A 25821-nucleotide genomic window follows, 5' to 3' on the forward strand; every position below is an offset into this window, starting at 1 on the left:
TTTTTTGAAGTACTAAATGTTGCATTATCACATAAAGTCTTGACTATTTTTGCATTTGAACTTTTTCAATTATTAGATTCTCTGCATTTTCTCACTAAATGCTTCAAAGCTAGAGATCATGGGGAAACTCCAATATTTTTCTTAGTCTTCTGTCTGGGAGGCGATCATTTGTACTGTGTAAATACTTGTCTCGAGACCTGATTCAAAGCATATCACTGAAGACATGAATCCACTTTGCGCATACAAATGGTTTAATCTTGTCTGTTTATACGCAATCGACACTCAGGTCGTCTTGGTTCAATTATACCTTGACGCTTGTGCCATCTTGCAAAATCAAAAACCATGTAAATTTTTCTCAGGTCATTATGGTTCAATTATACCATTATGCTTGTATAAATTTTCAACATATCCCACACAAATCAATGCTCAATGATGATACCTACAAAGAAGGCAAAAACATGTGACTATACAGGGATGAAAAACGCAGAATGAGGATGCTCAAATTAGTTGTATATCATTTTACAATTAGTTGCATATCATTTTACAATTAGTTGCGCACATCATATCATTATCATACATCTCGTTTTCACGATACATCTCACAACATATTATTATCATACATCTCATTTTCAAGATACATCTCCCATCAAATCATATTATACAAGATACATCTCATACATCATGCATTATCACATCATATTCATCACATGCATCTATCTAAGCATTGCATCATCATCATAGAAGCAACAAAATCATATAGAAAGCATCATCCATAACACATCACATAAGGATCAAAGAAAATGGTGTCATATATATATCTCAAAAATGATCAATGTGCAAAATATGTCATGTCTGTGCCAAAAACAACAAAATGATCAAAATGCAATAGAGAAAACGTCTCTCAAGTATGACTATCTCCTGAGGGTGATGGTCTCGCAACAGATGTCCCAGCACCAGGATCCCCAGGTGGATCCTGATGAACAGGCCCTGTCACACCTCTACTCTTTGTCCTCGACTCGGTCTCCCTAGATCGACTGGATCTCGAAGCTATGAAACTCAGAACTCCGCGCTCCCTGGGAACCACATCCTCATAATGCCTCCGGTAATACTCCGCCTCTTTGGCTCTCAAAGCCAACTCCCTCGAGGTGTCTCTCATCGAGCCACCCGCCACCACTCTCTCCAAAGTCTCTGCTCGAGCCACACCTCTCAATGATATCCCTGTCAACCTGCGTCAATTGTGGTATCAACGACCATGGTCTCAGAAATCGCTCTCACGACTAAACAACTCCAAGTCGCTCTTGTAAAAAAACCAAACAAGTCTAATATCAGTTTCTTCATCCTATCAATTCATATCGCAAATCAAATTCATATCAACTTGAAACATTGAAAATCTAATCAAGTTCCACACCATATCCAATCCATTTCCATATCACATCATATCAACTTGTAAAACAACTCAAGTTTCACATTCATATTAGCTTGTAAAACAACTCAAGTTCCACAACCATATCAACTTGTAAAACAACTCAAGTTCCACATATATATCAACTTGAAACATTGCAAATCAAATCAAGTTATCTATCCAAAAACCATATCGGAACTCATATTGGACAACTTATCAAAACAATGACAATAGACACACAGACTGCCACTTCGCACTTATCCTCAGAAAACTGGCAAAAACCTACATTTTTTTTTCTTCATCCAAAATCCTACTTTACCCAAGATTTTCCACTCACCACTGCGCTATCCTAATCTACCCGGATGCTACTGTATTTTATTAAACTCTACGCGCTATGCAACCAATCGTATGCGCTACGGTTTAACCCAGAGGTGCTAAACCGTTAAATTCATGTGGAAAAATTCTAAAATATGATCAAAAATGACAAAACAAAAATCGAAAAGGGGTAAAAAATGATGACTTACCGGTGGTCCATACGTGGTGGGCCTCCGATACCTTCGAACGCGCTTGAATCGATGAGACGCAAATGAAATCAACATTTTGTCTTTTCTCCAAGTGTCACTTTCTCCAAAGTTAGCAAGCACAAATGAGACAAAATAACTCACTTTTTCCCTTTTATAGGGTAAATGAAAATTAGGGTTGCGTGGACGAACATGTAAATTGCTCGTGGTCTCATATCAAACCCTCGCAAACATCATTATTGGGAGATGAATCAACTTCTTGCATTCAACATAGACTCAAATTTTTAAAATTTTAATTCATCTCTCGAGGGCGCATTATCAACATCATTTATCAAAATCTGGGGCACAACATGAACATCTTGACAAGACATCACACTGATCATAACCAAATCATGACGACACATCATTTTCTTTGAATCAACATGTGTGCACACGTCACTTCAAAGAGGGGCAAAATGTAGACGTATAAAAATGACCATATTCCTAAATAAATATTTAATATTCATTTTATTCTCATTCCTCTATTCTAGTTAAATCTAATTTAATTAAATCACCACATTCTTCTATTTAATTAAATAAATTATTCAATTTATTTATTTAAATTCACTTAAGCCCTTTATATCATTTAATTGAATAAATCATTTTATTTAATTAAACCCCTTCTCTCTACTTTTAATTAAATTTACATTTAATTAAATAGTCTACCCCAATTAAATAAATCTAATTTATTTAAATCTCCAACTTGCAACCAAATTAAAATAAAACAATTTATTTTAATTAATCCTTTATCCTCCACCCACTTGTATTTTCCTACAAATGCAAGTTGCACAACTATTTTAAATAAAAATTATTTATTTAAAATCCTATTTATCCTCACCCACTTAAAACTTTTAATGGTTTCCCTTAAAGTCTTCAAACTTAATGGCTTCCTTCTAGAGTCTTCTTAAGCCTTTAATGGTTTCCCTTAAAGTCTTCAAATTTAAAGTCTTCAAACTTAATGGCTTCTTTCTAGAGTCTTCTTAAGCCTTTAATGGTTTCCCTCAAAGTCTTCAAGCATTTAATGCTTTATCTTCCTTTTTCTCATGTAAATAAATTAAGATTTATTTAAATCCAAAATTCACATTCACATTTAAATAAATTAATATTTATTTAAATATTTATCCAAATGCAAATTACACCATTTAATTGAAATAAATGATTTTATTTTAATTGAAAATCCCAAAATTCTTCCTACTTGCATTCTCCTACAAAATCCACTTGCATGCCTAAATCCCTTCTAGATTCTTCTAACTCCTTCTAATTAGCCCAATCCTATCCTAATCATTGTCACATCCCTAAGCAAAGGGAAGTCACTTCTCAAACCTTCAAAGTCTTTGAAAACCATTAAAGGCTTTAGGTCTTCAACAACTTAACCTTGAAAGTCTTCCAAACCATTAATGGTTAACTCAACCCTCTTGCATGGTTAGAGACTTTTTGACTAACTTAACCCTCATGTAACCCAAGGGTCTCATCAAGCCTTTAATGCTTTGACCATGGTTATTTCTTAATCCCTTGCACAAGAGTTTATCCTTTGGGTAACAGCTTTATCCATTGGATAAACCCTAATCTAATCCTAATCCTTACCTCTTAAGGTAACCATCATGTCCCCTCAAGCATTTAATGCTTCCTACCTCTCCTCTAAAACAGTCTTATGTTGACAATTGTCACCATTTCATTGGTGAAAATTGTAAACATGGATTGATAACTTTCAATCTTGGCCCTTGATAACTCCTCCAATCTTGACCCTCCATTGCCCTATTTTCACTATAAATAGAGCTCTCCATCCCTCCATTTTATCATCCAAGCTTTTAGTATCTCATTTATGCTCAATTTTAGCTTGCATTTAGCCTCTCTTTGCAATAGGAATTAATCTAATATGCATTTTAGAGTATTTCTATTATCATTAGCTTAAATCATTAACTAGTATATCATGTTAGGATAGTATTGCTACTAACCTTGTCATCTTATAATCTAGTTTAATCCATTTTGTAGAAACATGCATAAATAGGATGCATTCATGTTAGGATTAATCTAAAGCATCCCTCATTCTTGCATTAGTCATCCCTAAGTCACTTTGCTTAGTGATCTGAAAGCAAAGACATCGGCTTGAGGGATCTTGTGAGATAGAGAACCATGGAACCAACCTTGAGAAGTTGAGCTATCCTTCATAGCTCCATAACTTGCACCAAGAAGTCTCGTGTGTGTGTGGACAGGTCTTTTGGAATATTTTCATATATTGAGTTTCATCAACCCACTTTCCTCGCATATAGTACTTGTTTGCATGGAGATAAGACAGTTGCAAACAAGGAATGCCCCAGTTCATACTAGACTCTCAATGTCCTCATATCCTTGGACAAGTCATAGCATTACTAAGAGACAATCCACAGACAGCAAAGAAAAATAGGTGACGATACCCCATCCTCGCCTTTCTAGTTAAAGACATCCTGGAGATAGAATCTCTAGTCAGGGACATCCTGGAAAAGCTAAAAGACATGTCATCAAAAGATAAAATCAAAATAACACCAAGACTCGACACCAACATCCACTGTAGTCCTCAAGTTTAGTGTCTCTTGTCATTTGTATAAGTCTTATTTGATTGTGGTCACAATGTTTACTTTCACAAAAAAGATAGATAGCACTGAACCATAATGTTGTTTGAGTTTGTTGAAAGATTTGATTTGTTGAAGCCCATTATTGCTGTTGTGTCTCATCTGAAACTGACTGAATCCATGCAACTGATACCGTATTGCGAAGAAGATGAAACTTTATTGTGGATTTATGATGCAAATGTTGCTTTATTGCGGATTTTGCGCGAATAGACTGAAGAAAACTGGAAGAAACTGTACTCCTCAAAACATGTGATGTTCTTAGTTCCACACCCATCACTAGATGTAGGATCTGCCTTAGCCATAGATAGGAGTTGATTTATTATGGATAAAAAGGATGAAAATGAATGTTTATTATGAATGGTGAACCAATCTTGGGTAGATCAATAACAAACCATGATGGGAATGTGTAAATTTATTATGGATGGATAGGTTGTGAGTGTGTGCAAAGTGAAAGGATGAAATGGAATCTTGAAGGAGGGAGGAGCAATGTCTCTATGCATGGCGCTGGTGACCCAGTTTTCACCATGGTACTTGCCCAGGGCGCCACCGAAGTGGTTTTCACCGTTGGATGGATTTATTTCTCTTTACTTTTTATTTTTTTCAATATTTCTTTTTTTTTTGTTTTTTTTTTCAATTTTTTGTGTCACAAGGCGCCTGTTTGCCAGGTTTTCACCAAGTAACAATTTTTTTTTAATGATTTTTTTTGTATTTTTGATCATTTTTGCTTTTTTTTTTTTGCTTTTTTTGTTTTTTGTATTTTTGAATTAGGATACTCTGAAGAGCTATGTATAAAACTTGTGAAGGTGCATGTTGTTGATACGATCTTCCAAAGGTTCACCCTCTGTGGTTGAGAGCTGATATGCACCATATTCATATGCTGCTATGACGAAGTAAGGACCAAGCCAATTTGGTTCGAACTTGCCCTTCTTTTTTATGTCTTGCTGATTTTTAGGATTTTCTCTGAGAACTAAGTCACCCACCTCAAATGTGTGAGGCTTCACTTTATGATTGTAGTTGCGACTCATTCGTTGTTGATAAGCCTTGAGATGATTAAAAGTAGTTTGTCTTTGTTCATCCAATAATTTAACTTCTTGTAAGCGAGAGACCCTGTATTCTTCATCACTGATAATGTTTTGCAAAGAGACTCGTAAAGAGGGTAACTCGACCTCAATAGGCAAGATAGCTTCAGTGTCATAGACAAGTGAATAGGGTGTAGCTCCCCATTGATCGGTATCCTCAGAATCCTGTAAACATCCTCCAAGGTGACTGTCATCTCACCCATCAGCAAATGAAAAGTGCATGTCTCAGAATGCCATCTCTCAGCCAAAGCAGTCAGCAACCCCATGTTCGCCCAAAACTTAGACACATAAAGAATGTATCTTAGACACATAACCTCAATGGCAGCTCGTTCCTCAAAGGTCAACTCTAGTCATAACCTCTGTGTCGATGGGAATCTCTCTCGTGACTCTAGCATAGGCAAATACTCTTGCAGTCAAGCAAAGCAATCATGTGAGTCAAAGTGACACTCACTGTTCATCACTAAGTGTTGCTTCTATCCTAGTGACACTCACTGTTCATCACAAAGTGTTGCTTTTATCCTAGTGACACTCACCGTTCATCACAAAGTGTTTCTATCTACCCTAGTGGTACTCCCTATTCATCACAAAGTACTACGTGTTTTGCACTCCTTGTTCATCACAAAGTACTACGTGTTTTGCACTCCCTGTTCATCACAAAGTGTTGCTCCTAGTGACACTCACTGTTCATCACAAAGTGCTGCTCTTTTAGTACTCACTATTCATCACAAAGTACTATGTCTTGGTACTCACTGTTCATCACAAAGTACCTTGATCTATCCTATCCTAGGGCTATACTTGAGTGTATCCTCTTGAGTAGTTTCCTAATTCGCAACATATGTTCTATCAGAGAATTGTCAATCCTAGCCCTATCTGTTATCCTAGTCTTCCCTAGAGGACCTGCTTGAGTGTATCCTCTCAGCAGCTTATCCAATCGACAGCGTATGTTCATCACAGAACTGTCGATTTGACCTTGAAGACATAAACGCGCTTACAGACTGCACAAACGTGCCTGCTCTGCACAGACGCACCTGAAATACACAGATGTGCCTCTGCTCTGCACAGACGCGCTTGTCCTGCACAAATGTGCCCACATTTCACAAATGCGCCTGCACAACGCAAACACGCTCGCATCTAGCATAGACGCTTTTTCTGGCACAGATGCGCCTGGGACAAACACAGACGCGCCTAGCCAACATAGACGCGCCTGGCACCAATGCAAATGCGCCTACACGTTTTGACATTTTTTGACATTATCCTAAAGCGCATTTATTGCGCTACCTAGCATGCATTTATGACAATAATTAATGCAACAAAGTACAAGGAGGTTTTGTGGTACTCACTGGCCCTCCTGCATCTGTTGGCCTCTGAAATTGGCAAACGCGATCGAATCTATGAACCAATGCCATTGCTGCTGACTGTTGCTACTCTCTTCTCGCTCTACACTCTGATCTCTTGGATGTGTGGATGACAATGAGGATATTTTCCCCTTGTAGTTTATTTTATAGACTACCCTAGCCCTCGTTTCCCGAGTTAGTCTTCATTATCCCGTGACTCTGTCACTCCATCCTATTCGGTCAGTCCATTCTAGCCTTTCTTTCTTATCAAGAGATTGTTTGTGATCTTTTCAGACATTTTCATCCAATCTCTCGAGGGAGCATACCATTCCCATCTTGGGGCAACTTTGTATCAGTTCATATTATCTTCTTTGAAACAACGTGACAAGCTGCATTGTCTCAAAGAGGGGAAAAATGTATACACCTAAAATTGTCATGTCTAATTAAATAAATATTTATTTATTTAATTATCTAAGCCTAATTCTTCTATTAATTAAATAAATCTTTATTTATTTATTTAATTCATTTATCATCTTCTAGCCTTATCTCTCATTTAAATAAATACATTTATTTATTTATTTAAATTATCATTTTCCTAAATTAAATAAATATCTTATTTATTTAATTGATCCCACTTCTTCTATTAATTAAACAAATCTTTATTTATTTAATTAATTCATTAACCTTTTTTACCTATGACACATGTCATTCATCTCTTAATTCATACACTACCTACTCTCTCATTATTTTCTTTACCTACCCTCTAATCATAGCCAACCATTTATCTTTTACACCTCTCAATCTTATCCCTCCATTTCATATAGTGTCTTCTATATAAGGAGATGCTTCCTTCATTATCAAACCCTAACTCAATTGCGCACTCGACTACACTACGCCTTTTACACTTTCATATGCGATCCTACTTGCAACCACATTTCCGTTCTTTGTTGAGCTCTTGTGCACATAAAATCTGAGAGCAAATATATCAAGCAAGATTAATGGAGATAGGAAGAATGGAGATCCAAGACCTATTGGACATGTGATGGTATAATCTTTGTGATTTCATTTGATTTGCATTGTCTTAGGTAATCTGCATATGTTATGGTGGATCTTTGTTGTTGTTAGGCTAGGGTTTTGTGGTTGAATCTATTTAGTCTTTCAACATTATTGTTATCCATTTTCACCGTATATAGGTTCCATCATGAGTAGACTCTTCTTTTCCTTTTCTTGATGTTTTGAATGCAACTTCTTTCTTCACAACCTCAGTACCAATAGTCTTCATTTTATAGGCAGTGAGGGAACCGTACAACTCATCCATTGTAAAGACTTTCAAATCTTTTGCTTCTTCTATTGCTAAAACCTTTGTATCATACTTAGGTGTGAGGGATCTAAGTACTTTCTTCACTACCACCTCATGTTTTATTTCTTCTCCAAGCCCTCTAATGGTGTTTGTTGTTTCATCAATCATTTGGAGATAATCAACAATCTTATTTTCATCTCTCATCTTGAAACCCTCAAGTTGTGCTCTCAGTGTATGTCACTTGCCCTCCTTGACTTTAGTATCGCCTGCAAATATCTTCTGCAACTTATCCCAAGTTTCTTTTGTAGATGAGCAGTGCATGACCTTCACAAACTCATTATCAGATAACCCACTAAGAATGGCATTTTTAGCTTTAGCATTGTTCTCATATTCCTTCTTAGCATCTAGATCAGTAGGAGGATTATTAGGGACTATATACCCATTCACAACTGGCATTCATACATCACAACCTAGAGAAGACAAATAGGTTTTCATTATTCTACTCCAAAAGGCATAGTTGATACCATCAAACATAAGGGTTTTTTAGGAGGTTGATTCATTTCTTGCCATCGTGAACACTCGACAGGATCTACCCAAGCTAGAGAACGCTTTGACACAACAGGGTACCTCGGCTCCGATACCAATTGTTGGACACAATAGATCACTGAGAGGGGGGTGAATCGATGATTTAAACACTTTTTACTTAATCAGCTATACCGGTACAATATGAAATAAACAAAATGCAGACCGATTACCAAGACAATGCAAACAAGATGTGTAGGATAAATATCTAAAAGATTAATACAACATACACATGAAGATGCAACACATAAAACCAGATGTACGAGGAAAACCCAATGTGGAAAAAACATCGATGAGAATAGCTATTGGAGATCTTCTACTCCAATCCATCCTCACAATGAAAAAATCTGATTACAAATTTTAGGGCACCAACCCAAGGAGCTCCAACCCCTGATTTATGGGCACCAACTCAAAGGAGCACCAACCCCTACACAATTTATAGGCTACAACCTAAAGGAGCTACAAACCATGCACTAAGCACCTACTCAGTGAAAACAATATGAAAATTCAAATACACAAAAGAGATCCCTGTTGCAAATAAAGTTTTGCAACCCTTCAATACTCTGCTCTGCCAGTTTCAATCTTACTTTTTTGTGATCACTCCACACACACTGCAAATGAACATATCTGCTGATTCTTACTCTACTGAGTCTTCTCTCCCTCTTTCTGTTGAATTCGACTTACTCTTGATCACACTTTATTAAGTTCTATGTCATCCGATTTGTCACCTTTGCATTCTGCACTCTCTATCGGTTTGTTCCTTACACCAATTTACCCTGCTTCTCCTTACAGGTAAAATCTTCACTCACAAACATTTCAGATGTTTATCTTTTCGGCTCTCTGACAACAATTTCACTCTATCCTTCACACTACAGTAGCAACAACTATTTGTCTTAGGTCACCATAATTAAACTGAAGCTTTCCCGCTAAAAAGCAATTCAAACAGAGGGCGGCTAGAGTTTCCCTCCACCAATCAAATCTTCATCAAATCTGATCTGATCTGCCTTAGTTCGCTCACCTTCTTTGGAAGGATAAATCATCACGCATTTTTCATCTGTCCAATGCATGTTTGCTAAAAATAGCAAACCTAACCCTGATTTTCGGCCTTGAAACTAATCGACACATTTATGATCCAGTTGTTTCTTGTTCAAGGTCATCCTGCAATCTAATTTCATGTTTTGATCACGACGCCAACAACCGTCTGATCTTCCTTTGTCGTCCATCCTTCATCGAGCCACAAACAATTGCAAACAATCCGTGTTTTTTCCTCACATTAAATGTCGACCTATCACACCTATCACATCTTAACGATGCACACACCAACCTCTGCCTTTTTGCCAACTGACATCCACCTATCAAACATGTCGGCAATCGACCCACCGACATTGAATCGGTTCATGCTCATTCATTCGACAAAACTCCATACCGGTTCAAGCCCTTACCGGTATAAGCTTCTCCTGCTGCTATCCGACAACATACACTACATCGGTAGCTCAACTTCACCTCCAGCGGTTTGTGATCTCTTTGACACTCTGCCTTTTCATCACAAACAAACGACCGGCCTACATACTGGTTATGTCTCTCACCATACCGGTTGACATGCCTTCATGTTAATCTTCCTTATGTCGGGTACATCCTTCTACATACTGGTAGACACTTAGTTGACATCAGTTGACCATACCAACAATCTCCTACTCACCGGTTGACATCAATGACAACTCAATGCCAACAAATTATATATATATATATATATATATATATATATATATATATATATATATATATATATATATATATATATATATATATATATATATATATATATATATATATATATATAATGTAGGAGAATTGGGTTATTTAAATGGGTTTTCTTAATCCTTTTTTTTTTTTTTTTTAAAGAGAATTTAAATGATTATACACAATTATTTAAGAATTTGAATAATTGGAGTTAATTATTGCAAAATAGGAAAATATTGAGAAACAAATAAATTCAATAATAATTATAATGAATGTTATTAATCCGGAAGGGGTTAATATGATATTTTTGTTTATGAGGGATGATTGGAATATGGTGCTTGTTATAGGTCTACCAGGGAAGGGTGATTTTCTTCACCTCCCCAATAGGGTAATGACGGCCATCAAAATTATTTATTTATTTTCTCCCTGTCATAACGCATGTAGTTAGTTCAACCAGGATGGGTTGTTAGTTCTACATGAATGCATATGGTTCCATTCCTGCTAGTTGGTATCAGCTTGCTAGGGAGCTCCGTCGTGAGGGACGAGAGCTTATGGGCATCCAAGAAACGTAAGCTTCGTTTGGTTGGGCAAATAAAATGTCTGGGTCATATGTCTGTCATCTGAATTTGCGAGAGGAGGTTATCCAGGACAATGAAGACGACACATCCGGAGACAGAAAATCAGAGATTCCAGATAAATTTTATGTAATTATCATATGATGTATATTTTATCTTATTGTAAAAGACCAGAATGGTCACATGTTAAAGCTATGCAAAAGACCTATAAGGTCCATTATGTAATGCATCAGGAAGTCGCCATGCAATGTAACTAACAAAAAAAAGAAGAGAAAAACTACTAACACACTAACCCACTAACATGCATGATTTGCTTTCCGTAGATTACTTTTCCGCATGCATGCATGGTCGTATTTAATTTTTCGTTAGTTGATTTAATTATGCATTTTGCATGTTAATTTAATTCGTAATGACCCATGTACACGATTTATTTCTACGCATGCGTGCACTTAGATCAAAATCACTGATAATTATGTTTTACGCATGTTACTTAATCGTCATGCCCATTTACTTCACTTTTGCTACATTGCATTTAGTTGCATATTAACCACGATCCGCATGCTCGACTTGAATTGCACGAATGTTAAATTTCTCTTATTATTTGCATATCAATTAACGTAAACATTGCATGTGCATTAATGATAATTTAACTTTGATTGTAACTGTGAGTTATTAAGATGGTTTAACTAGGATTAGGATAAGTGGGTCACTACACTAAGAAGAAGTGGAGGCCAAGCAACCACAACCAATCAACCATTATTTTAGTACAAGAGTCAACTCCATTATAACATCACCCCACTAATATAAGCATTAAGATATATTAAGCTATATATTACCAAACAACAAAACTATGAAATTACGTTTCAAATATAAATATGAAAAGTTTTAATTGTAAAAACATTTTTTTAGACGACTCTAATTTTTGTTATCTAACTACTAGGAACAATAACTTTAACTTCACACAAGACAAAAGTGTACTTGAGTTTTGTAAAGGTTGATTAGTCATGGTACAAGTCGGTGCTCCAATACAAGCTATTGATGCATTTAACATACACAAGAATCTATTTTTTGAAGGAACAAAGCCCAAATGGTTTTCACTAAATAAGTGTAGAACAACAACAATTTCAATAATTAGATAAATAAGAGAACATTTCTTAACTATTTTCTTAGAACATTTTAATTAAAACACTTTTAAGTGTTTGGCTAAATTGATGCAAATATCATGACTTAAGAAACGACTTGCAAATCTTCTCCCAAATTTCTTTGTCAGGTTGGCTATTTGCTAGAGATGCCTTGGCCTCTTCACTCAGTTTAACCTAAGAAGTCCCGATCCAAAATGAAGTTAATTATTTGATCAATAAATAGTTTTAGGTTAATTGAATACCATTTTATACAATCTCCATGAAAAATTTTAAGATATTAAATACATAACTTACTTGTATACAACTTTTGTCCAAAAGATTGTCAATGAAATTCAGCAAAATGTCACTGGTATACTCTGGATGGCCTTGAACACCGAGTATGTGATCACCAAAGGAAAACATCTCAATGCTTGTTTTATCTGATGAAGCAATAATTTCTGCACCCAAGGGAACTTTATACACCTGTTTGACATAGCACCAAAGGTAAATCAATATAAAATATGATGACTATAATATTAGTTTGATTTTTTATTTTTTACTTGACCAATGTCTTAGATCACATTCTACAATATGCTTTTCTCCTCTTGATCTCTCATCTTGATAATAGATCATTGATGCCAAAATGCTTACATGATTCAATCCAAAAAAAAATCAAGCTAACATCATAGACTGTGAAAGTTTTGTCTAAACATTTTTTTTGATAATATAGAATTGTTAGATCTTTTCAAATTTAAATAAGTTGAAGATGCGAATCTCAACCATTAAAGTGTTTGAAGTACAATAGATTTTATGAAGGCCCCCCATTTTTTACCTGATCTTGGTGACATTCAAGGACTCTAATTATAGAAGGGATTTCCAAACCAAAATGTTTGGTGGACAACCTTTTAGAAACTGTTATTTTTCTCAAGCCAATATCCCATCCAATCACCGCTCTTCCAATTTTTCCTCCTAAAGCTCGACATAAGATCTGTTTGAGAGAGAAAAAGAAACATACCAATAATTAAATATCAGTAAGGAAGCAAGTGATATTAGTTAAGGTTTGCATAGCCTAGTGACACTTTTTTATATATAGAGATAATGCCAAAAAAAGAGTAAGATAAAAAAATTATGAACAAAACTATGTAAATATATTTTTAATTGACTGAAACTTCATAAAGATCTTTAATACACATTTCAAAAGTACTCTTTGATACATGATTGCTCGTATACATCTCCTTTCATATGTACATTGAGTTAAAAGTTCGACACAACATACATCATTGACTACAAAGAGTAGTTGATACCAAACTTTTCCACTACGATACTTTTACTTTAAATGTGTTGAAAATGGTGTACTTTGTCTCAACTTTATAGTTTGTTAGGAAACTACATCCCTCAAATTTACATTATATGTAATTATTTAAATATCCCCAAAAAAATTGTATTCAATAAGTTAACAAGTTTAACTTTTATAAAATTTAGAGTCCATCCATTGGGAATGCTATTACTTCAAACAATTTTTTATAGATAATTATATATTTTGATATCTTATATATTATTGGATATAAGTTTTCTACAATTCATAAAGTAAAATGTGTAAGAAAAATCTATTTTTTAATCAATATTTTCAGTCTCATTAATCCATCATCAAAAAAGAAAGTGATAGATTGAGTTTAATTATGTGCATTTTCAAACATATACACTACCCTATTTATTATTATATAATTTATCTTTTTTAATCAAAAAGTGCATACTTACCTAATAAAAAGTACAACCGTTAGATGTTGTCTAATCATGAATTTTCTCTCCCTAAATAAATAGTTGAAAAAAAAAAATGGATTAAATGTATGAAATTTTCAGTCTATGATAAATTGTCTTGATAGCTTCTGGTTTAAGTGTGTGATCAATTTTTCCATCCACGAATTTAAGATCATGCTCCAGTAACCATCATCAGCTTGAAAAGTAATATGATCTCAAACTTGATGAAAAAATTGATCTCACAGTTGAATCTAGACAAAACAATTTTAGTCAAATTTAATTTTCTTCTAACTTGGATTCTGCCGTCCACTTTACAGCTTTGATTCTGCTGTGGGTGCTCTTGGCTGATACTGTAATATTAGCTGTATTCTTCTATCGTTGACCATGGTTCCATAACTGTTGTCTTCGTGACCTACACTTTTTGTAACCGTGTATTCTTAATCTAACATAATAATATAAAGCAAACTGGGAAAAAAGAAATGATTAAAGAGACAGCTGTCAAGGAAAAAACAAATCATTTTGCAATGAGGGAGCTGGTAAGGATTTGAAAGAAAAGTCGTCTGAACTGGACACAGTGGCAAATCAGGGCTCTTAACATAAAATGCCTAAACTTTAGCAGGGTGAACAGTTCTAACTTCCTAAGTTGAGGCACATCTCTTATGTTTCAAATCGCCTATAATTTGTTGAAAATGTCAGAAGAGAGAGAAGAAAGCAAACAATAGACGAACTTCTACAAAAAATTCTCAAGATTTGGCTAAAAAGACCAAATTTAAGCAGTTAAAACGCTCAGATCAATGAAAATGTCAAAGCAGATTTCTTTGAAGAAAAATCACTCAGATCAATGAAAATGTCAAAGCAGATTTCTTTGAAGAATTTAAGGAAAAATTATCAATGAAATATCGGAGCAGATTCCTTTGAAGAAAAGGAAAATGAAATATCAGGGCAGATTGGGAAATGAAATATCAATGAAATGTCAGATCAGATTTCTTTGAAGAAAATGAAAATGAAATATCAACGAAATATCAGAGCAGATTTATTTGAAGAAAAGGACAATGAAATATCAATGAAGTGTCAGAGCAGATTTCTTTGAAGAAAAGGAAAAAGAAACGAAATAAAGGTACCTGGTGACCAAAGCAAATTCCGAGAACTTTGATCCGCATTGTATGCAGAGTCTGCAGAAAACGGCAGAGATCCAAAATCCACACATCGTTTCCATGCGCGTCAAAACGGCTGCCGGAAACCACAAATCCGTCGTACTTATAAACCTCTTCCATGGCCGGAAATTCCCCTTCTAAAACCTTAAACAGATCCCACTTTTCTTCAGCCTCGCTCAGAATCCCCTTAAACAGACTAAAATACCCTCCATACATCTTATTTACATAGTCCTGATCAGGCGCACAGAGCAGAACTCCAAATCTCCTTCCCATTCTTGCTTTCTTCAAATTTTGGAGGCGCTCTGCTGAGCTGAGGAATGGAGAAAGAGTGGAAATGAAAAAGACCAGAGAAAAATGTCAGAGATTAAAAACGAAAAGAGCAAGGAAGAACATCTGCGTGAGGAGCAGGATGATTTGGAGGGCATATAAATGGCCATTGATGAAGTGCGGGGCATGTGTATTTATTACTGCTTTTCCCTCAACTTTGGTTTTGGTTTTCTTTTTGGGTGTAAAACATCCTGTCATCTATGTAAAACAAAACATTTAAAGTTAAAGCTGAGGGCAACAAAAACCTGTTTATACACGTGATTCGTGCGAGACATTCATTGATTATCGCAATAAAATGTTGTATACTTTTTAGTTTGTTGATACGTCCCATGTGTGAACACTAGGTATCTAGATTATGAACAATTGGGGTCACTTAAGGACATAAACATCTTTTTTGGGTTAATTGATTGTTTAGTACAAGTAATAAGTTTTCATAGTGTGTTGACATTCTTGAGATTTTTAATTTTAAATATATATATATATATATATATATATATATATGAGATTTATCGATAAAAAATTATGGTCTCATTAAGTTGGGTTTCGAAAGTATTTATGATGAGTAAGAGATTTCTTTGGAGGGAGTTATACCCCCTCACCACATATTATGACATGTCATAAAATATCTTTGATTGGATATAATGGAGTCAAATCTGAGCACCCAAGTTGATGAGGAGACTATAACAAGTGGTGGGGATATGTTATTTTAAACTATGGATTCAGCTTGAAATTTGGGTGATAGATTTTGACTAGCAATTTTAGTGTCATATTTGGGGTGGATTTTAGTCATGGTTTTTTAATTACTATTTGATAGTTTGAAGTATTGTTTATCTTCTTTATTAAGTGTTTGAGATGGAGGCTTCATAGTAAGTTTGTATATATTATTATACGACCAAAATTGTTGAGACCTTACTCATGTAAATACTTAAATTCTAAAAATTGTAACTATTAATTACTAAATAATACATTGGATTGATTTGATATTTGTGGTTTTGAAAAGTAAAGAGAATGAGATATGATAAATTTTTAGTTCAATTAAAGTAGTTTTAAACCATTCATTATTTTGTATCGTTTGAGACTCTCTATGATAGTGGATTGATAGTTCATAAAATTCTAATGACAACAAAATCATAGATCGTTCATTTATCGTTCATCATTGTCTCTTTGATTTAAAGCTCTTCAAGTCAACCAAGGACAATTAGGATTCTTGTACAACCTCTTATCAAGAATAATGCAATATTAGATGTCTTCAACTAGGGGAGATGACCCAGTAGTTGTGCACCCTAACTTCGTGCTTCTCAAAATCCTACGTGGAAATTTCAAATCACTCCAAATTTTTTACAACAGCTTGCTTGGCAAGTCCTCTACTTATAACTAAGGTTTCAGGGCCACATCAACATGCTTTTTGCCAAGGTGTCCAAAACAACCCCCCAAAAAAGTGAGACCAATATGTGTGCAAAAGGGCTCCAATACTTGTGCAGCTGATGTGGCATCACATGATTGGTTACTTTTCACAACAAATGGTATATTTCATTCAATTATTGGTACTTATCATACAACTATTGGTGTGATGTTGTACAAAAGTTGGACATTAAATCAACAAATTCTATTGCAAGAATTGGAACGCGCTCAACTATTGGATACTTTCCCCTATTTGTATTATGAGAATTGAGTGCTTGACCTCCACACCATCCACACCAAACATCAAACAAGGCTATCATTCGACAACCAAATGATTCGAAGAGGACCCTTGATCACTCGAAAGTTAAGGCCTTTGATCTCCTTTTCCAAAAGAATAATGCAATATTAGATGTCCTCGACAATTTACATTTATGAGAATTGAGTGCTTGACCTCTACACCATCCACACCAAACACCAAACAACAAACAAAGCTATCGTTCGACAACCAGTTGATTCAGAGAGGACCCTTGATCACTCAAAAGTTAAGATCTTCAATCCCCCTTTCCAAAAGAATAATGCAATATTAAATGTCCTCGACAATCTACATTATGAAAATTAGGTGCTTGACCATTACACCATCCACCTCAAACCACAAACAATACTATCATTTAAAGACCCTTGATTGAGAGAGAACCCTTGATCACTCATAAGCTAAGGTGTTCAATCTCACTTTCTAAAAGACCTCCTCTCCCAATCAAAAATAAACTCATCATCTATCATTTGGATAACTCATTCCAAAAATCTAGTCATCTAGAATTGAAGATCCAAGAAAATAATCATATTGGAGTGTATATGGATGTAAGATGCCTTGGGCACTTTATTAAAATCATTGAAGCAGAGACAAAACTGTCATCTTGCACGTTAGTGGAAGACATGGAATTGGAGAATAATGTACCACACGTACTTCATTTAATACGTGTCCCTTATTGCTCTCAAATTTGACGTTTTCTTGCTTTTCTAAAACAAAATTTAATATAAATATATTGCACGCCATTCACTCGAATAAAACCGTCCGCGTGCGACAAGTCACACCACGCCTTCATGATAAGGACATCTACCTTTTTAACATATTTTATAACGATGTCTGCATGAAAACCTACATTTTTTTATTGCTATTCTATTACATTTATCTTTATTTTTCATATAGAAAAATACATTTCTATTTGGGGTGATGTTTCATAGGTCCACACATTACACACCCTTTAGATAATCACTATAATTCTATATGCTTCATTATAAAAGTATATATTTTTTAAATTGATAGAAAACAATCCAATGGTGACAAGGGGACTATGCTCTACCATCCATCAAAACCACTAGCTAAAGCAAAAGTAAACCAGAGTGACAAGGAACAATGTTTTTGTTTGATCTGGCTCTAAGAGAATTATTTTAGGTGTCTTTTATGGAGGAGTAAAAGTCATTGGCTTTTAATATGAGAGTGATTGAATGATCATGCGATATTTTAGAGTAGTCTATCTCATCTTAATGATGGATCACAGAGTGTGATCTGAAATGTTGATGCAGAAACATTCACACAATCAAATCCAGAAGCAACACATACAATCTCATGGATTGCAGATTTCTGATAGCTTTAGTCTAAAATAGTTTAATTTATATAAAAATGTCAAAATAGAATGAAAATGTTAAAGAAAGTTCGGTTATTTCAACGAGGGTGAAGTGTCGATATGATGTGATTAGATTGATTTTTTATTATTATTATTTTATGACTGAGTTTCATATGTGAAATGCTTTTGTAATAGATGTGTTGTTAATCCTAATAAATTAATTAAACAAGATTATTAGTGAAATTTTAGCTTGTTAGTATATGTTTCTATTCAATTTCTATAAGCGTGTCCTTTGATTATTGCTTGCTTACAAATTAGGTACCTCTCTTTCAATGTATGAATTGGATTCAAGGTAATGTTAATTAACATATTTTGAGGCATTTTATACTAAGATTGAAGTTCATCACTTTCTTGTGTCTAGATCACGTATTAAGTATGTTGTTCTTTTTTCACATGTATGTAATTGAAGAATTTGAATGTCAAAATGAAATATCTTGACTGTGATTCATGTTTGTTATAATGTATGGATTTTTTAAACTATAGTCTTGTAATAGATAGATGTAACTTATGGGATGGTGTCTTTAATTATGCAGTCTTAGGTCCTACTTTGAAAGTTTTGCATGCAAGATAATGGATAACAACTAAAATTTTTAGAGGGGCGAACTCAAAGAAAAGTGAAATTAAGACTTAATTAAGGCAATCAAGACCACATCAATGACTCTTTCACAATAGCAATTCTAACCAAGATAGAGACATAAAAAGATTTGGTAGGTAAGCAACACTATACTCGATGTTCATTCATATTGAAATTTTAAATGAAAAAATAAGACTAAAATACCCCTAGATATTTAGGCATTGAGGGAGAAATCTAATTATCCCAAAGTTATATCTTGTATTAGGGACACAAGACATGAAGGGGATAAAATGTGTATGTATATATATGCATAAATACACACATGCATTTGCATAAACACATACATTTATAAGCACATCATGTATGTGTGTGTCCCCTTAATATTCATATAGTCCAAGGTTTGTACAAAATTTTATATTTAAGAACAAATATAATCATTCATTTTAAAATATGATTTGCATTGTCTAGAACCATTTCATATAATATGCTAGAAATATGTTTCTAAAGAAGTGGATGATAAATTAATTTTGTAACAATGCCAAGATAATATTATTTGTATTCATGTTGGCACTAATGCATATGATTGTACATTTTTCAAATCATGAGTACACATATAATCGATGATTTAAATATTTATGGTCAACTCTAATGAAACTCTCATCAAATAACTTTTTTTCCCCATTATCCTTAGTCATAATTATAAATGGGTGGGCACCGTTGGAATCAATATTTACTTTTTAATAGTCCACCAAATGAATGTGTGAGTGGTAGGCACGTCATTTTTCAACTATATAGTGATGGATAATCATAAAAAGAGGAAATAAAAATATCTTTTTTGCTTTACCTAAATCATCTAATGAAAAATATTTAAGATAGTTTTATTAAAAAGGTGTAACTAATAGGGGATAGGAACCAGTAGTTGTGCACCATAACTTCGTGCTTCTCAAAATCCTATGTGGAAATTTCAAATCACTCCGAATTTTTTACAATAGCTTACTTGGCAAGTCCCCTAGTAGTGCAGCCATGGTTCAGTGGGTCCTCAAAGAGAACAAACTGGATCGTACAACAAGAGTAACATAATGGAAGCAACAACAAAACATAGATAAAATGCAAAATCAGATATCCACATCAGCATATTATCATTATAGAACATCCGGTAATCATTCGGTTACATGCAGGCTAACATGCCCAGTTTCAAACTACATGCGAGATTACAATCCATGACCTCCAAGAGGCATCCGAATTATAATTTCAGAGACTGGATACTCATAACCTTTGAACTACCTCCTAAGCATCACATATAACCATATGTATACCCTCCAGAACACATTTGGGTCGGCCACAAAAGATTACATTTACCAAGAAAGGAAAATGAAACGTGCAAATAGGTCAGCCTCAAGAATGAAAAGAAAATCCTCTGGAAAAGAACAACCAAGAAGCGCTGACCACCAAGGAAGTTTGTCCAAGGACTCAAGAACATCGAGCAAGGCACCAAATAGATCTGCAAGCCAGAAATCGCTCTGGATGAGAAGAATTCACCAACTAGCCGTTAAGCTCAAAAACTGCTCCGGGAACCAAGAATAGCCAATACAGAAGTGACAACTCACCGAAAAAGAATCCAAATGAACTGACAATCTAGAACGATGAACAAAAGCAAGCCTAGAAACCGAAAATCTGATCCGCAATGAAAAAGAACCATCTACCGGAACACATTGAAAGAATACATAAATGACAATACTAAACTAGACAAGATCAAAACTAAGGAAATATTTTTTGGTTGATGCAAGATTGCTCATAAACCAGGGATGCTCCTACATCACCTACTTATAACTAAAGTTTCAAGGCCACATCATCAAATATGATACCACACAACATACTTTTTGCCAAGGTGTCTAAAACAACCCAAAAAAAAAGTGAGACCAATAGGTGTGCAAAAGGGCCCCAATACTTGTGCAACTGATGTGGCATCACATGATTGGTTACTTTTCACAACAAATGGTATATTTCATTCAATTATTGGTACTTATTATACAATTATTGGTGCAAATTTGTACAAAAGTTGGACATTAAATCAACAAGTATGGAGGTATTAAATCAACAACTTCTATCACAAGAATTGGAATGCGCTCAACTACTGGATCCTTTCCCCTAAGATATTTAAATAGAATATTAAAGGTATACATAAAAACAAGAAAATTATTTGATTTGAATGAAGGTGATATGTCATGGGAATATTAAGTGAAGGCCATGAGATAAGAAAAAAGAGTAAAATAAAAAATAATATATATTTACAAATATGTTCACAAGCAATCAATTTATATACGAGTAAGTTTTAAATTTAAGTATGCTTTTCAATCTTAGATCTTGATTGATGATATTGATTATTACTACTACTAAGACATTTTGACATAATATTCTTTTCATTCTTGTCAACCATTTTTCTCCCAATAGTCCTTAATCATATTTATACATGGGAAGACATCTCTCTTCTCATTATTTTACAATGTCAAAATAATATGATGATAAATATTAAATTACAAATGTATTTACAAGTAACCAACACATAAATATTTGACCATATTTTAAATTTTAGTATAGTTCTCAATCCTATATTTAACTCATGATGTTGATAATTACTATCACAAGACTTTAATACAATATTAATTTAATTCATTCGTGCATATGAATATATAGTATTCAAATTATGAGTACAAATTTGATCCATGATTTTAATATTTCTTAAAATATTTATGATCATATCTAATGAAATTCTCATAAAACATTCTACTCCCCACAATCCTTGATCATAATTATACATGAGTGGACATCTCTAGAGTCAAATATTGAACCTTTTGATAGTCCAACAATTAGATATGATAGTAGTGTTAGGCCCAATATAGAAAGCTAATGTACTGAGAGGGGAGGGGTGAATCAGTACCTCAAAACTTTTCCTTTGTAATAACCTTACTGTTATGCATAAACAGAATAGTGCAATAACATAAAATAAAACTATAATCAACAAATAACAGTCATACATGATTCACTCCATAACACATATATTTTGGTCACGTAGAAACTCTTGGTTAGAGAGAAAAACTGCGATGGGGATGGCACCCACAACTTCACTACTGCAATAATAAAGAATGCTCTGTTAGAGCTACATTTAGCTATTTCTGATAGCTTACCCTATTAGGAGTATTAAGATCAGTTAGGTAGCATACCTTGGTAACCCATAATGAAACTCGGTAAACCCTTCTGTTTACTCTGTTCTTCGACTGTTCACTGATAACCTTCTCGGTGACCTCTCTGTGTCTCTGTAACAGTCTTCCTTCATGTATATACACTGCTATCTCATTGCATCTCTTATCACATCATATCATGTCTTCTTTCTAACCCTAGAATCATGTTGTATATATAGATTCTTACAGTGGTGATCTGATTCATTGCTTCGATCTTACAAAAAGATTCTTCGATTAAACAAAATATCTCATAGGTTAGATTGATCTTGTAATCATGCACAATCTCCTAGTGCAATTTCCAATGCAAAAAACGGTTAGATGTGCCTCAATCTTGTAACACGTTTTCATGTGCATGTCCAGGTTCAATGTATCTAGTAAGACGTTTCACTTGGTGAATATCAACTCGGTGAGTTAACTTTACCACTCGGTAGCCATGAACCTTTACTTGGTAAACAACTCGGTGAATATTGTGTTCTGTGACTGCTTTCTTCAGTAATCGACTAGACTATTCATACTGACTTCTCTGTGTGTACCGACTGCATGATACTAACCAACTAGAATATAGTATGACTTTGGATATGAAACTAATGGCAATTTGATAAGTAGTAACAAGTAGTGACATGTCAAGCATCAAATATATAGTGATGGGTAATAATAAAAAAAGAAATAAAAAGTGTCTCTAAAAATGTGGGAAATGGAGAATTTTATTGGAAAGGTGTAAATAAAAGGATTTTTTTAATAGAACATTAAATTTATAAATTATATTAGGTCGACTACTTATTTCCCTATGAAGGTGATCTTGAGTGAAACCCATGTGCTTAAAAAAGAAGAAGGTAAAATCAAGATAATAGGATTATAAATATTTTATAAATACGTTCAGAAGCAACAAACATCTAAAAATAGTTCAAGAGGTTGAGATTAGTTGGTTAAAAACACTAGGGTTCTCATTGTGGAGACCCAAGTTCAATTCCCAATAGGGACATCTGAAATGGAATTCTAAGCTGTGACTCTTGGCCTTCCATAGGATGGGGAAGGTCTTGGGGTCAGCCTAATCAAACATAATAATAATAATAATAATAATAATAATAATAATAATAATTCAAAGATATGTAATGGGGATGGGAGCCCCTACTGTGTCCCCACTGGTTCATAGCTCCAATCAAAAGCTATTTAGGCTTCGGCCAATTACCGATCAAAAGAAACAAAATAAAAAAAAAACATCTAAAAATAATTGAGATTTTTTTGTTTTTAGTATAGTTTTGAATCAATCATAGGTCTTGATTCATGATATTCATAATAAATACCATTATAATTTAAAATAATATTATTTTCATTAATATCGGGTCTAATATATATGGATATGCATTATTCACATGATGAGTCGACATTTGATTTGTGATTTAAAAATTTATGTACAATTATAATAAAAATTTTGTCAAACATTTTTCTCCCCATAGTCCTTGATCACAATTATACATGGATAGACATCACTTGAGTCATTTTATAATTTCAAGATAATAAGATAATCAATATTTGATAAAATTATTCACAACAAACCAACATATATAAATATTTGAGCATATTTTAAATTTTAGTAGATTCTCAATCTTAGGTCTCGATTCATGATATTGATAAATACTACCACCATAATTTAATATTCATGTTGGGAATAATACATACGGATGTTCATTATTCACACCATGAGTACACATTTGGTCCATGATTTAAATAGATTTTTTTAAATAGCTATGATAAGATCTAATAAAAATATGTTGAATTTTTTTTCTCCCAATAGCCCTTGATCATAATTATACATGTGTGGACATAGAAGAGAAAAAATCATCACAGGTACCATCTTAAGAGGCTCTTATGTATGTGATGCAGTTTCAGAGTAGATCAGCATAGGGAGATTCTAGGACACAGTTGTGTTTGGAGCTTCATAGGAAAGGCAAGTGGATGGAATGCAAAAGAAGGAGAGGTCAATGATCCCTTCTTTTTTTATGAGAGCCAACAAGAGCCCTCTGGAAAATCACATTCAAAGCTATGTCCATTAATGGAAGGAGGAGAGCTTTCTAAGGGTTAACAAGTGTGGGGGGGGGGGAATGGGAGAAGAAATTAATGGAACTAGGTGTTGGTTAAAATTTTTGTCTTTTCATAATAACAAATAAATTGACTCTCCTTTTCTCAAATACAAAGGCAAAACTACTAACAAACAGTTGGGTAAACTATTAATTAGTTTCCCTTTGAATTTTAGAAAAGTACAACTCCCTTCATATGATAAATTTTTTAGATTTTTAAATATAAAAACAACTCAAGTATACCTTTAACCAAAAAGTAGTAAAGGCACTAACATTTGCCCATCACCATAGAACAAATATGAATAACAGAAAAATGGGAAAATCACATATATGTCTTTCGAGTTGCAACGTGACAACACAAAGATTATCACAACATAAAAGAAATTCCAGATATAATTATCAACTCAAAAATTGACAACCAATGTATGGACAAAGTAACTAATAGATTAAAACACTCACTAAATTTCTATAAAATGAATAGTTGCTAATATCTCGAAGAATATCACATTCAGATTGTATGTAAACTCAAAGATTCACAACAAGTATAAACACATTCAACTTCAATGCATGTAAACAAAGAAACTTAGAAACTCAAGCAAAATTTTATTTGATCTTCAAAATTTTGATCGATTCACACTCATATGTCCAAGCAGAAGAGAGATAAAAAATGGTCGATCCCTTACAATGTTCATTTTCAACATATTTAAAACTTTCCAACATAACCATCCATTAGATTCAAGAAATTGGTTCTTTTAAAGAATCGTTTTAAAACATCATTAAGTTTTACAAATAAGAATAATAACCATTTTAAAACATCATTCAGTTTTACATATGAGAATAATAAAACCAAGGCAAGGTAAACAAATGGCATTATAAAGAATGGTTTCATTGCGTGGAGGTTGTATCTCGTAGTTGAGTAGGTTGTTGCTATGCTTGTTGATTCTTGTAATCCTACAGAGCCTTGAGGACACTTGGAATTCCATCTTCCTTGGGAATGATCCCATTTTTATTTTGCAACGCCCACAATAATTTCCATTTCCTAATTTTTGTAGCCTTTAGAATGAATGGCTTATAATGATTAATGCACCAAATCAAGGATGTGTTAATCCTTACCAATTTGTTATGTTTCTCTTCATCGAATGTCTTTGGGTCTTCCAGGTGTCAATGTTATTCTAATTTTTTTCTTTTAACTCATCAGTCGTGGCATACCCTGAATTATCTTTCCTTAATTGACAACCTATGTCAGCAAATTCTTAAATCACCTGATAACTTTTTATGTTATTTGATATTCAGTAGTAGGAAC

General features: G+C 34.0%; 1 protein-coding gene across 1 annotated transcript; it reads right to left on the reverse strand.

Annotated features, from left to right (window-relative positions):
• Positions 1-12283: 12283 nt before the first annotated feature.
• Positions 12284-15709, reverse strand: LOC131061601 (gamma-glutamyl peptidase 5). The gene is made up of 4 exons (XM_057995370.2): positions 15182-15709; positions 13135-13290; positions 12618-12785; positions 12284-12497 (listed from the first exon to the last, which is right to left on the reverse strand). The coding sequence occupies exons 1-4, from the start codon at positions 15485-15487 to the stop codon at positions 12402-12404; spliced, it is 726 nt and encodes a 241-aa protein (XP_057851353.2). The 5' UTR covers positions 15488-15709; the 3' UTR covers positions 12284-12401.
• Positions 15710-25821: the final 10112 nt, after the last annotated feature.

This window comes from Cryptomeria japonica, chromosome 3 (genome assembly GCF_030272615.1).
Source record: "Cryptomeria japonica chromosome 3, Sugi_1.0, whole genome shotgun sequence".
Taxonomy (NCBI): Eukaryota; Viridiplantae; Streptophyta; class Pinopsida; order Cupressales; family Cupressaceae; genus Cryptomeria; species Cryptomeria japonica.

Excerpts from the sequence above, each read along its gene's own strand:
- LOC131061601 (XM_057995370.2), bottom strand. The coding sequence starts at position 15,487 with ATGGGAAGGAGATTTGGAGTTCTGCTCTGTGCGCCTGATCAGGACTAT. Across the intron at positions 12,786-13,134 it reads TTGAATGTCACCAAGATCAG|GTGTATAAAGTTCCCTTGGG; the intron begins GTAAAAAATGGG and ends TATGTCAAACAG. Across the intron at positions 12,498-12,617 it reads TGGACAAAAGTTGTATACAA|GTTAAACTGAGTGAAGAGGC; the intron begins GTAAGTTATGTA and ends GGGACTTCTTAG.